We start from the raw sequence: 13,681 nt of genomic DNA, 5'->3' as shown, positions 1-13,681 counted from the left end.
CCTTCTGTATCCATCTTTTCCACCCTATGCATGCGTGTTTTGTGTCCTGTTTACCTCTGCCACCGAAAGTGGATGGAGGTTATGTTTTCTTCCCTGTCCTTTGTCTGTCTGTTTGTGAATAGGATATCTCGAAAAGTTGTGGACGCATTCGGACGAAACTTGGTCTGCAGGTTGGGTGTGTGACGAGGCCAAACCTATTCCATTTTGGTGAAGATCCGAATCCGGATACGAGAATTTTATTTTATTTTAAAGTGATTCTTCACCATTGAGTGATATGGCCAAAAGCATATCTAGCATGATATTTCAAAAAGTTGTGGACGACTTATGACAAAACTAAATGGTTGAGTTGGTTAGCGGACAAAAACAAGCCAATTCGATTTTGGGATATGTCCCGATCCAGATCCGTGAGATACAAAATGTACACTGTTCATCCTGATCCGTTCAGTGAACTATCTCTTCCACAAGCCTCGACTATGTATACAAAAAAAATAAGAAGCAAACTCTCAGGAAAGGAAGCGGCAGAAGACACAGAGACCCCTGAAATATTTGCGATGACAAAGAGATAGGCCCATAGACTCAGCTTCATCGCAGGAGAGTTCAATAATCTTGAAGGCCTTGGTTTTGACGGCGGCAAGCTATGCAAGGTGTGAGGCAACAGCACTAGCCCAGAGGTGAGGGCAGTACTCCATCAAGCTGTGGATGAAGGCCTTGCAGGTGGATAAGAGTTCAGGTGTGCCATGGAGGGATTTTGCACAATGTAGGATGCCCAGTCAGTGACTGGCTTTGGAGGCCAACTTTGAAATGCGGTTTACCCAAGAAATACACCTTTGAATCATCCCGTCTCAGTTAAATTCCTGACCCATTTTAAGCTGTTTTTCTGGTGCTTCACAGACAGTGAGTTGTATCGATGAGTGAGCAATCCTTCAGATGGGATGACGAAGCCAGGTGTCACATATGCTAAGCATTAATTTATATGAAGCCGTCACCCTAACATAAATGCCATATGCCTGCAATAAAACCAACAGCACCCTGTGTCAGAATGGTGACCTGTGTGTGACTGTTTTTTTAGTGGGCTATGAAGAGTATGGGCAGACTTTGAATATGACCTTAATATCTCTTTTAGTCTCTTTTAGTAAGCCTGGTGTTGGCTTAGCGATTAGGGTGCCGGCTTGGGATCCTCGGGTCCTGCGATCGATCGCTGAATTAACGCCAGGGGGGTTGACTCAGCCTGTCATCCTTCCGAGGTCGGCAAATTGAGTACCAGCATGCTGGGATGAATGATCCCGGTGTGTACCCCGATTTAGAATAGGTACACCGTATCCCTGCGCATCGTAAGAGGCGACCAAGGGTTGGCGTCAGGAAGGGCATCCGGCCATAAAAACATTGCCTCAAACAGGGAACCATGATTGTCATGGGGCCCGCAAGGCTAACCCCCGCTCTAGTGGGGAAAATGGCCTTAAAACGATCATTCATTCATTTTTCATCTCTTTTAGTCAATGGTAAAGCCACCTTTATGTAAATCATACGTCACTCCCTCCCCTCCTGGGCTGTGCATATAAGTGTAGACCAAGATACTTGACAGCTACAAAATCGTGCATTAGCACTATTAAGATACACTGTGTTTGTCAGATACCCAAAGGCTGCGGCAAATAAGAAAAACCTCCAAACAAAATCAAACACAGTAATCTTGTCTTGAATATCCCCTTCCCTCTGATGTTTGCAGCTACGTGCATTCATGAAGGAGTAACTTACCAGGTATGTACAACCCATACATTTTCTGCTTGCACAACCCCATGGAATATACAAATAGCACCCATGTCCGAAGGAAGCGGTTGAGTTTGGCATTTTTAATATGAAATAGGCAAAGTCTAGAAACGAACGAAACCCATTGGAATTAGCCTTTGGAACCTCTTCAAATGCCCCCCCCCCCCCCAAAAAAACTCTCTACAACCCTTTAGAATTACCCTTTAGAGCCCATTATCATTCCCCTTAAAACCCCTATGGAATTACTCTTTAGAACCCTCAATAATTACACTTTAGAACCTTTTAGAATTACTATTTAGAACCCTCAAGAATTACACTTTAGAACCCTCAATAATTACACTTTAGAACCCTTTAGAAATACTCTTTAGAACCCTCAAGAATTACACTTTAGAACCCTCAATAATTACACTTTAGAACCCTTTAGAAATACTCTTTAGAACCCTCAAGAATTACACTTTAGAACCCGCAAGAATTACACTTTAAAACCCTCAATAATTACACTTTAGAACCCTTTTGAAATACTCTTTAGAACCCTCAAGAATTACACTTTAGAACCCGCAAGAATTACACTTTAGAACCCTCAAGAATTACACTTTAGAACCCTCAAAAATTACACTTTAGAACCCTTTAGAAATACCCTTTAGAACCCTCAAGAATTACACTTTAGAACCCGCAAGAATTACACTTTAGAACCCTCAATAATTACACTTTAGAGCCCTCAATAATTACACTTTAGAACCCTTTAGAAATACTCTTTAGAACCCTCAAGAATTACACTTTAGAACCTGCAAGAATTACACTTTAGAACCCTCAATAATTACATTTTAGAACCCTTTTGAATTACTCTATAGAACCCTCAAGAAATACACTTTAGAACCCGCAACAATTACACTTTAGAACCCGCAACAATTACACTTTAGAACCCGCAAGAATTACACTTTAGAACCCGCAAGAATTACACTTTAGAACCCGCAAGAATTACACTTTAGAACCCAGAAGAATTACACTTTAGAACCCTCACGAATTACACTTTAGAACCCTCAAGAATTACACTTTAGAACCCTTTAGAAATACTCTTCAGAACCCTCAAGAATTACACTTTAGAACCCGCAAGAATTACACTTTAGAACCCGCAAGAATTACACTTTAGAACCCACAAGAATTACACTTTAGAACCCTCAATAATTACACTTTAGAACCCTTTAGAAATACTCTTTAGAACCCTCAAGAATTACACTTTAGAACCCGCAAGAATTACACTTTAGAACCCTCAAGAATTACACTTTAGAACCCTTTAGAAATACTCTTTAGAACCTTCAAGAATTACACTTTAGAACCCGCAAGAATTACACTTTAGAACCCTCAAGAATTACACTTTAGAGCCCTCAATAATTACACTTTAGAACCCGCAAGAATTACACTTTAGAACGCTCAATAATTACACTTTAGAACCCGCAAGAATTACACTTTAGAACCCGCAAGAATTACACTTTAGAACCCGCCAGAATTACACTTTAGAACCCGCAAGAATTACACTTTAGAACCCTCAAGAATCACACTTTAGAACCCTCAATAATTGCACTTTAGAACCGTCAATAATTACACTTTAGAACCCTCAATAATTACACTTTAGAACCCTTTAGAAATACTCTTTAGAACCCTCAAGAATTACACTTTAGAACCCGCAAGAATTACACTTTAGAACCCGCCAGAATTACACTTTAGAACCCTCAATAATTGCACTTTAGAACCGTCAATAATTACACTTTAGAACCCTTTCGAATTGCACTTTAAAACCTGCAATAATTAAACTTTAGAACCCTCAATAATTACATTTTAGAACCCTCAATAATTACACTTTAGAACCCTCAAGAATGACACTTTAGAACCCTCAATAATTACATTTTAGAACCCTCAATAATTACACTTTAGTACCCTCAATAATTACACTTTAGAACCCTCAATAATTACACTTTAGTACCCTCAATAATTACACTTTAGAACCCTCAAGAATCACACTTTAGAACCCTCAATAATTACACTTTAGTACCCTCAATAATTACACTTTAGAACCCTCAATAATTACACGTTAGAACCCTCAAGAATGACACTTTAGAACCCTCAATAATTACACTTTAGAACCCTCAAGAATCACACTTTAGAACCCTCAATAATTACACTTTAGTACCCTCAATAATTACACTTTAGAACCCTCAATAATTACACTTTAGAACCCTCAAGAATGACACTTTAGAACCCTCAATAATTACACTTTAGAACCCTCAAGAATCACACTTTAGAACCCTCAAGAATCACACTTTAGAACCCTCAAGAATCACATTTTAGAACCCTCAATAATGACACTTTAGAACCCTCAATAATTACACTTTAGAACCCTCAAGAATCACACTTTAGAACCCTCAAGAATCACACTTTAGAACCCTCAATAATTACACTTTAGAACCCTCAAGAATCACACTTTAGAACCCTCAAGAATCACACTTTAGAACCCTCAAGAATCACATTTTAGAACCCTCAATAATTACACTTTGGAACCCTCAATAATTACACTTTAGAACCCTCAATAATCACACTTTATAACCCTCAATAATTACACTTTAGAACCCTCAAGAATCACACTTTAGAACCCTCAATAATCACACACAGTGGGTTAGAAAGTTTCTTCGTTTTTGATGGATGGAAGGAAGGACATAGCCAAATAATGAAGTGGCTTCACCACTTTAAAACGATAACATGTTAGTAATTTGCTTTAACTCCTTCTGCTTGCACTTAACAAAAGAGGTCGGACACCTTTTGATCGATTCAAACGGGTAATTTAGACATGCTTCAAGAAACCTGAAGGATGACAATAGGTGGCAAACAATATATTATACAATCCAGAAGCACCTGTCATTATCTGGAGTACTGAAAATTGTCTCCAGGTTTTGTTCGGATAAGTAACTTTTTTTTGAAAAGACAGAATTTCCTGAATCCCCTGAAATGGTCAAACTCAATTTTAATTGTTTATGGAGTTAATGAAATGGCATAAATCAGATTGATATACCACACCAAAGTCATTTATGTTTGTCTATTTTGAACTGTTTCCTTGTGTGGCAGCCTGGGGACAGATGGACAGACCCTTCTTCAAATTGCACGCACTACTACTGTAACCCTTTTGATAATGTGGTTAAAATCTCGGAATCCACAACCGTTTGTGGCCCTGTGGATACATTGAACTGCACAGTAAGTATGCTAACATCTTGAATGAATAAGACCTATACTCCAATTTACAGGAATAAAACCTGCAATGTTGAATGATCCAAAATGAATGAGTTTCTTTCCGTTGTCCCAGGGCCCGATTATGTACGATTCAAGCGGCTGCTGCCCCATCTCATGTGAGTACCTTAGCGAGTATTTTACATCGTTATTCCGAAATTTCCCAAATCTGCAATTTCCCAAGCTGACCATCTGCATCACAGAAAATCCAGCTGCTAATGCAATTCAATGCATAACCTTGTGTCCATTTACATATTACATATGCGATGTGGCAGAACTTTTGACCACTTCCTTCTCTGAAATAAATCAACTTTTCACATATTACATTTGGAATATGTAGGTTACCCTTACGATGAAGATACAAGAAAGTCTCAAAAGTAATGGTGATTTCAACAAATGATTTTGTTATATAAACCCCCAAAAAGGGACAATTAATTGTGGTGATGCTACTAACCACCTCACATCACAAACAGGCCTGCCAATCTCTGAGAAATGCCAACCGATGCAGATACAGAAGGTGTTGCAAGATGACCTGTGCACGACGAGCTCGCCAGTTACACTGCAAGAGTGCAATGGATTCTGTAGCTCTCACTCCAGGTACGTACCTTTGTATTACTATTTTCCTCCTCCTCTTCGTCATCACGATCATCATCGTCCTCATCATCTTCACCACCATCAGCATCAACCTTTCAAAATAACTAGGGCCTTTGAGTTACTTGTTCACTGCATTTGTTCTTAAGCTGTCTTGTCTGGATTCAATCCTCAACCAGACCATGAACTGTCACCGTGGTGTTTTGCAAACAGGTGTTGTATCCATGAGTAAATGAACTCATGCTAAGCCGGATAACCCATCTGTTCGCGTTACTTGGTGGATGTTAAAGATCCCACGGTGTCTTTCACAAAGAGTAGTTCCAAATTCCCTCCATAATGTGCATGGGCATTCCATCATGGGCACAACAATGCCTAAATATGATGCAATCACCCAGTAAGCCGAATAATTGAATCCTGCTCAAAATACGCATTCACTAACGGCGACGGATAAATGGTTGACCCACACCTTAATTTTGCCCGAAATCTCAATATAAAATTAAAAAGCCATAATATGATGTAACCATTGTATGCTCCCTCTTGTCTGTAGCTACGACGTAACCATGGGCCGCATATCACACATGTGTAACTGCTGCAAGGAACGTGACGTCGAAGAGCGTTCGGCCACGCTGAAATGCCCTAATGGCACGGAGATGACAAAGTCTTACATCTACATCAAATCTTGCACTTGCATTCCTTGCTGAGCCATTCTTGACGAGCGTTCTGGCATAAAGGGCAGGGTGTCAGATCCTGGCTCCAGGTACTGACGAAGTATGTATTGAAAACTTTGACCTTGCCATGTTGCCAGTTGTTTGCCGAAGTAAAGAAGCTATTCATTATTACTTTGCCTACTTCCTTCTGCTTGTTTTTCTTGAATTTCTTCTTTTTCCATTTTCTCCATTTTTCACCATAGTTTTCTGCCATCCACCAGCTGTATTGGAAAAGCATTTTTTTTGAATTGCCTCATGTGAAGCTTTCAATAAATTTATGAGTGAAATCCCCACCTTGGTTGTTGTATTTTCACCTTGTTGGGTTACTCTTGTGCAAGAAGGGGACATTCAAAAAGTTCTACAAATGACTCGCAATTGTACATAAACCGAGACACACTCACAATAAAGCATATTGAGACGTAATGTAAGGAATAAACTGACAATTGACGTCACAGATGAGATTGATCTTAGCATAAATCTTCAGTCCTTTCAACATTTTGCCAAAAGTTAAGCAGATGAGGAAAACTGAGCTCCTCACGATAAACCGTGACGTGTGGAGTCCATGGGTGGAGGGTAAACATCTCGCGTTCTCTCCTACCTTTGCTCAACCATAATGACTGAACATAATCCCAGAGCTGAAGATTGATGAATGTCGCCCAACATCAAAGGTTGAAAGACTTCAAGGTCAGACTGCAAGCTATATGTGATGCCACGATCTAGCCAAGCATCTTCTGCCTTGAAATCGTCTTTCATACGTCTATATCGATGATAACTTGGAGAGACAATGTAATTTGAAATGTGACGCATATCCAGGAGCAACAAGCTGATTTTAAAATATTAAAGGTAATCTTCAAAGTTCTTCCCAACAACCACCCATACCTCATGGTGTTTAAACAAACCTGTCTGCATTTTTTTGCCCGTGGCTGCTTCCAGTTGTCACGACAAAGGTGTCAACTTTTTTATTGCTGTTTTTGAAACTGGATGTGATGGAGTGTGGTGACAAAAACTAATGTGAACTTGTGAACTATGTTTTACAAATTAATGTCCTGACTTCATGTGTCAGTGGTGACCTGTCTGGAGTTGTAACCCAAGCCAAGAAACTATGTCGGCACAACCGATGCTCTGTATTGAGAATGATACATGAAATATCTTTTTTATTTTGTATACTTACTCGAGGCTCGTATAAGAGCTAACACATATAACATATTGTTACGGATACGGGGGACGGCTCTCCCGTTAGCAAGGGGTGATTAGCCCCTTGTCCTGTTAAGCTGGCCGTCTCCCCGGTCCTGGTACTTGTAACGCTCTCCCGCGGGATGGAACGGATCAGGGTTATGGGTCCAGGGTTTATCCCGAATACCTTTATCCGTCCCTCCGCAGACTAGGGAGACAAGTACCGCTCGAACCCCGGTTTTAGATGGACTAGTTGCCGAGCGGTTTTAGCAACCCGAAGTTCGAGCCATTAACAGTACTAAACCCGATCCTAAACGTTGGCCAAATCGTGCCACATGTGTGCAATGATGGAAACCTCTAAAGCGACCGAAAGAGCATGAAGAAGTAGACAAAGTAGGGAATAACAGGATTTATTATTATTTACACACAACTAAAGGAAGAAAAGCAATCAAAGTAATATACAAGGAAATGGAAGAATCAGAAGACACAATGCAATTATTAGCTTATCTATGAACAGTCTTACTTATAACCCCAAGACAACATGAAAGACGGACAAACGGGCACACTTACATGGGGGAAATGGCCGATTGGATTGAATGCCAGCAGGACGGGGCACGGTCCAGGGAGGTCGCTTCGAGAAGGTGTCAGGGCCGGTGGCGTGATGCTGGTTTCTCTCGCGTTGATTCCGCAGTCAGCAGGGCCCAAGACGACACGAGGCGGTGCAAGCTCCACCACAAGGGGGCAGCACGTTGAGGCAGTCCGCGCACGTAACCATTCATGTCCGCTTCTTTCCTATAAAACCCCGCGCTTGCCCTTTTATGACGTGCTTTTGGGATCAATCCGCGTGCGTTGGATCCGCCCCTCGGTGAGCTCGCCTCGGCCTTGATTGGTGCGAGGGCTCACCGATCCCGCCCCTCTTGATGAGGCGTTGGCAAAGCCACGCCTTGTTCCTCGCACTTGGCTGACTCCTCCCCCCCCCCCCCCCCCCCCCCGATGACGAGGTGGAGACACGCCTTTCTTCTCCGAGGTTACCTCGTGCGTAATGGAGTCAAATGCAGCAAAGTGGACGGGGGATGAAATGCAGCAAAGTGGCTAAAGGAGTCAAAATGCAGCAAAGTGGCTAAAGGAGTCAAAATGCGGCAAAGTGGATAAACCTGGCACTTTGAAGATGCCATGTCGGAGGGACCTATCTTATTTAATTCGGTGCAACGTAATGAACTAGTGGATCACAGAACCTTCAACTACATTTACTAAGGACATAACTAATGAGGGAAATCATAGATTTGCTTCGTGTGTGCGATGGCCTAACTACAGACGACCTTTGATCTTTGACACTACAATTGGAGGGTGATATTTACAGGGAATATTTACAGCATACAAAAAGGGGAAAATTTACATCAAATTACACACACAATTCCCAAATCCCCAACACTGCACCCTCCTTCCTTACGGGACGGCCCGGCCCGAAAATTTTACCTTTAGTGTGACACGTAGGTGTAATTCCCTCTACAATTAACCTGACCCTGAGTGCGACAATTTTAAAACAAATAAATATGTCCCGCTAATTGCGTTGCACCCTGCCTAACAGTTTCACACCCACAGCTAACCGAATTGCGGAATTATTTTCAAACTAAAACATTTACGGTGGGGGAGCATTATTTACATTGGCATTATTTGACTATTTACAAAACGCAACCCAGGACCTGTGATTTTTCTTTTGGGGAGACAAAAAGAAATTCCTGTTGGGAGGGAGGAGACAGCACGCATTGCATCGATGCACCAGTACTATAAAGAGAGCACCAAAACACCAAAAGCACCATAAGCACCATTTGGTGCACAGTCACCTAGTTCATAATAAGCACACGAAAAAAAACAACTGGTGGTGGTCTTCCTCTTCTCTGCTGGGCCGATGTTCTTCCTGATGTTTTCTTGCTTCATGCGGCCTACTTGGAAATAAAAAGCACAAAACGTGTCCATTTTTATTTAGGGCCACAGGGGCCAACTAAGGGTGGTCCACCCGTGTGGCATAGGTGCCACCTTACCGAGGTCCGCAAGCAAGACCATGGGCCATCATGGCCGGCTCCAGCAGAGGTGCCAGGCCCCGAAACGTGGGGTCCATAAAGTGGTGCTTGGCCGCAAGACGGCGGTCCATAAGTGGTGCATCAATGCAATGCATGCTGGTTGTGGGAGTTCTGGTACACCATGGCGGATTCCCTCACGCTCCCCTCGGTGCCCAGCGAGCACAGTCCTCGGTTGGCAGACAGGGAGACAGAAGACAGGTGAGTGAGGGGTAAGGTCACAAGGGTACACATCAATACAAGGCAATGCAGGACGAGGTGCGTACGGAGAGCGAAGTGAGAAAGCTCGTCCCTACCGTACGTCACCCCCCCCCCCCACCCCCCTTGTTACCTACTCTACCCTTGCCCTTACCCCATATGTACAAAAATCTACACATTTACAAATTCGTCACGAATGTCTCGTCTTCCCCATATTTCCCCTATACCAAATTCGTCTTCACTCCCACTAATCCAAAATTTGCCATCACCAATTCATCATCAATCCTCATAAGGAGGGAGAGATGGAACACAAAGCACAATGTCACACTCACGTCATGATGCGTCTCACATTTCAACCATTTGCACAATAAAATAACAAAAAAAAACATGGCATGGTGTGGAGTTTTGTCACCTCAGGTGAGTGGATGTAGATGGTGCGAGGAGATCTCAACCCTAACTACCTTCTAAATGACATTAACACACTTTACACTACCCGGGGTCTTTCCCTGCCAATCCGTTGGCCAACTTACTCTATGCGGTTTTAAGAACCAAATTCCCATTGACCAAACTGTGGTGCTTCATCAATGTGGGGTCTCACTCCCCCGATTCAACTCCCTGTGCCCTTGCACAATTTCAGGACTGGGTCGTGTGGCTCTCCCAGCAGGTCTACCCACCTGCTCACCCCCACCACTGTAGTTGCCTCCGAGCTTACCTGCTCCTTATCCTAACCTATCTACTGGGGAAGGCCCTCTGGCACTCTCCCCACTCGGTGCCCTCTCTGGCACTGGGCTACCCGGGTCCGTCCTCCGGATCCTCGGGCCCCATCCACAACTCTACCGGCTCCCAGAGCCCACCTGCGGCCTCACCTGGCCGACATCCTAACAGTGGCGGAGTGCTCAACCAACTACACACACTAACAGGCCACACGCCCAGCCATTTCCACGTCACGAATGCACCCATCCAACCACCATTCTTCCACCACGCACCACAGATGCCAATATCCAACCACAATTTACCTGTACCCTCGACCTAACACTTACACTACCCTCCCCGGGTATTCGTGATGGGGGTCCACTCTTCCCACATTCACACCTTCGCACCATCCACTCCACAGTTTCCACCATACTCACTCCATACCATCCATTCCATACTCCATATATTCCACTCAACCATGTATTCCACACAACCATTCTCCATACACCGGTAGTTGCACACCTGTGCAATCACTCCTATACCTGGTGCTTCCTGCACCCTCCTTCCTCCAGGACCATTTGGTCAACACAACACTCAATCACCACCACTCACTCATGCACTGCTCCATACACTTTCGATCCTCAAAACCATTGCCTCAGGCACCCAGATTTTCCCACGCTCACACACACATCTCTCCCGAGCATTGCCCTGCAATTCCTCATTTCACCGATATCAATACTCACTCACTCGGCATCATCTAATCTACCTGGTGCCCTGCTAAAACTCGCGCTTCCCAGTCGCCCCTTACATTATTGCGCTCCCTCGTCATTATCATCCAACTACCCTCTCTATGTCCCCAACTACCTGTCCAATGTTGCTACTTACTTTACCGTTACCTAGGGTCATCTTCTCTAGATCCCTACACACTATATCCTAACCCTCCCGGGCTAGTTTTCACTGCCAACCCCATAACTAGTGCTCCTTTGCCCCCGCTGTGAGTGATGGCAGAGTTGCCATCCCACCACATCGGGCATCTCTCACTACCAATTTGGCTCATCCAATTGCAACCAATCAAAAATTTCCAATTACAAAATTTCGAATCCAAAACACTATCATCATTACAGTCCTCTATATCTGAGCCTCGGTGCGTCATGACATCATTAAAACTCGGCTTCGCACAACCGAGCAATGAATTCGGGTGGTTTGGTCGCCTGCAGGTTGAATCCGTCCGGCATTCGGTTCTGGGGGGGGGGGGGGGGGCTTGGTCGGGCTGAGATTCCACGCACCATCTCGGCACCTTGCGGTCCCGGGCCCGATGGCTCAATCTCGCCCGGTCGGAACCCCGCCCCCGCCAGGGGGCACCGTCCGCTTCCTCCTACTCGCCCTTGAACCGGACCGGTCGCCTCGCCCGACAAGGCCCGGACTCGACCGTGCGGGGCGGAGCCAAGCCCGAATCGGCAACGACGCTTCGAAGAGAAGCGACGCAACACCGACCCGCGCCGGGCCTCGCATCCAGCAAAGCGCACCGCGCCCCGAGTGCTCGCATCGGCTATCCGTCGCCCTAAACACTGCCCCGGTCAACGTCGACGCCTTAATCGCATGCTCACACGCACACGCAACCCTTTTCACACTCACAAAACCCAGCGTCTCGGCGCCTCCAGTGCATCCCACACACTCCGTCCATTCCACCTCCGCACTCCCTGTTACACACCACACCTCTCGCGCACACTCGTCGTTCGCACACTTCCTTAACACACCTCACGCACCGTCTTGCGCACTCTCCTCACTCGGTACGTACTCTGTACCACTCACCATGGGCGTGCACTCTTGCATCCACCCACTACCGCACTCCGATGTGCTCCCTCACACTCGCACCACAACCAACTCAGGTGTGCTTCCTCGCACACGTTCCACCACCACCTTACTCTCCGTGTCACACTCGTTTTCGCACGTACACTCCGTATCGCTCTCACTCCCTTTGTCACACTCCGTACACCCCGACGTGCATTCTCGCTCGCACTCGGTTTCACACTCGCGCTTTGTAACATGCTCACTCTTTGACGCACACTTTTTCCTCACACGCGTGCCATTCGCTTTAACACAGCACACAAAGGACCTTCCACGTACGCCCGGGTGCTTTCGCGAGCCCAAGCGCGTGACAATTCTCTTCGCGCCGAACACCTTCCTGCTAAATCTTCCCGCACAACATACAGCCCATCTCACCTTCGGGGTTCTTCTTCCTCCCTGCACCAACACCTGCAAATCTTTATAAGGATTTTTAAGCACAGCATCGTGATGTGAGCACGGACTTTGTACAGTTTCCATTCCTTCCTCCGATTCCTGGGCGACCTCCGTCGTCTCTTCAATTTCAATTATACCCATTATTTCTTTTTCTTTATTCACCACGACGACCGCTGGCTTTAATAAAATTCCCTCTACCTCAGCGGTCGCCGGCTGCCCCATACCCCGGGTCGCGATCTCTATACCCGTCATTTTACCCGCGCTTTTCTCCGCTTCGCCCAACCAGTGCTCCTCGAGTCGCGTTACCTCCTCGTGCACCCGTGGGACCTGCTCGCCCAACCTGCGGTCTCTGTCCCTTTCCACCCGCTTTGCCTCATACCTGGCCTTGTCCCTCGCCAGTCCCTCATTTACTTCTTTGGCCTGGGCAGTTATGTCCTTCAATTTGTCCCCTTTTACTCTATTACAACACCCTTCAATTAGATTTCCCAATTTTTCGGTCAATTCACACCTGCTCCCCCTTACCTCATCCCTTAATTCTTTCATTTCCCTGCGTCTTTTTTCGTTGTCGCACTTCGACTCCGCCATATATTCGCTGAACCATGCCATGAACTGCTGCATGTCAAAGCCCGCTGGCACAGCGGGCTCGGCTACCGCGCCCTCGTGCGAGGCGCCATTTTGTGCGCCTGAACCCTCGTGCGCGAGGGCGCCATCTTGTGTACCTGATACCTCCTCAACCACATCATCATTTCTCTCCTCCATTTCTTCCCTCTGGTCCTGGGTTACCCCTAACCCCTCTTCTAGTTCCCCCACCGGCATCCCGTCACCTTGACCATCCATGGCACGATGTTAAATTTAGGATTTTATTACAATCTCGGCCGCTCCAAATTTTGAGCACGCTATTCGCGCTTCAGGTCCGAATCTCACTCCCAGACACCAATTGTTACGGCCAATAGTACAATT

The 13,681-nt window shown here is 45.2% G+C and overlaps 1 protein-coding gene across 1 annotated transcript in view; it reads left to right on the top strand.

Annotated features, from left to right (window-relative positions):
- Nucleotides 1-6,629, top strand: part of LOC137427608 (uncharacterized) — a gene marked incomplete at its 5' end in the record, with an annotated part of 34,261 nt that extends 27,632 nt beyond the window's left edge. The window contains 5 exons of the mRNA XM_078777280.1: nucleotides 1,724-1,755; nucleotides 4,882-5,007; nucleotides 5,117-5,159; nucleotides 5,514-5,637; nucleotides 6,179-6,629. Of these exons, the coding sequence (XP_078633406.1) occupies nucleotides 1,724-1,755; nucleotides 4,882-5,007; nucleotides 5,117-5,159; nucleotides 5,514-5,637; nucleotides 6,179-6,332 (479 nt within the window). The remainder of the gene's footprint in view (nucleotides 1-1,723; nucleotides 1,756-4,881; nucleotides 5,008-5,116; nucleotides 5,160-5,513; nucleotides 5,638-6,178) is intronic.
- Between the last annotated feature and the right edge of the window lie 7,052 nt (nucleotides 6,630-13,681).

Source organism: Myxine glutinosa, chromosome 5 (assembly GCF_964187855.1).
Source record: "Myxine glutinosa chromosome 5, kmMyxGlut1.1, whole genome shotgun sequence".
Taxonomy (NCBI): Eukaryota; Metazoa; Chordata; class Myxini; order Myxiniformes; family Myxinidae; genus Myxine; species Myxine glutinosa.
The sequence above is the reverse complement of the archived record's forward strand: the minus strand, read 5'-3'. Positions and strand labels throughout refer to the sequence as shown.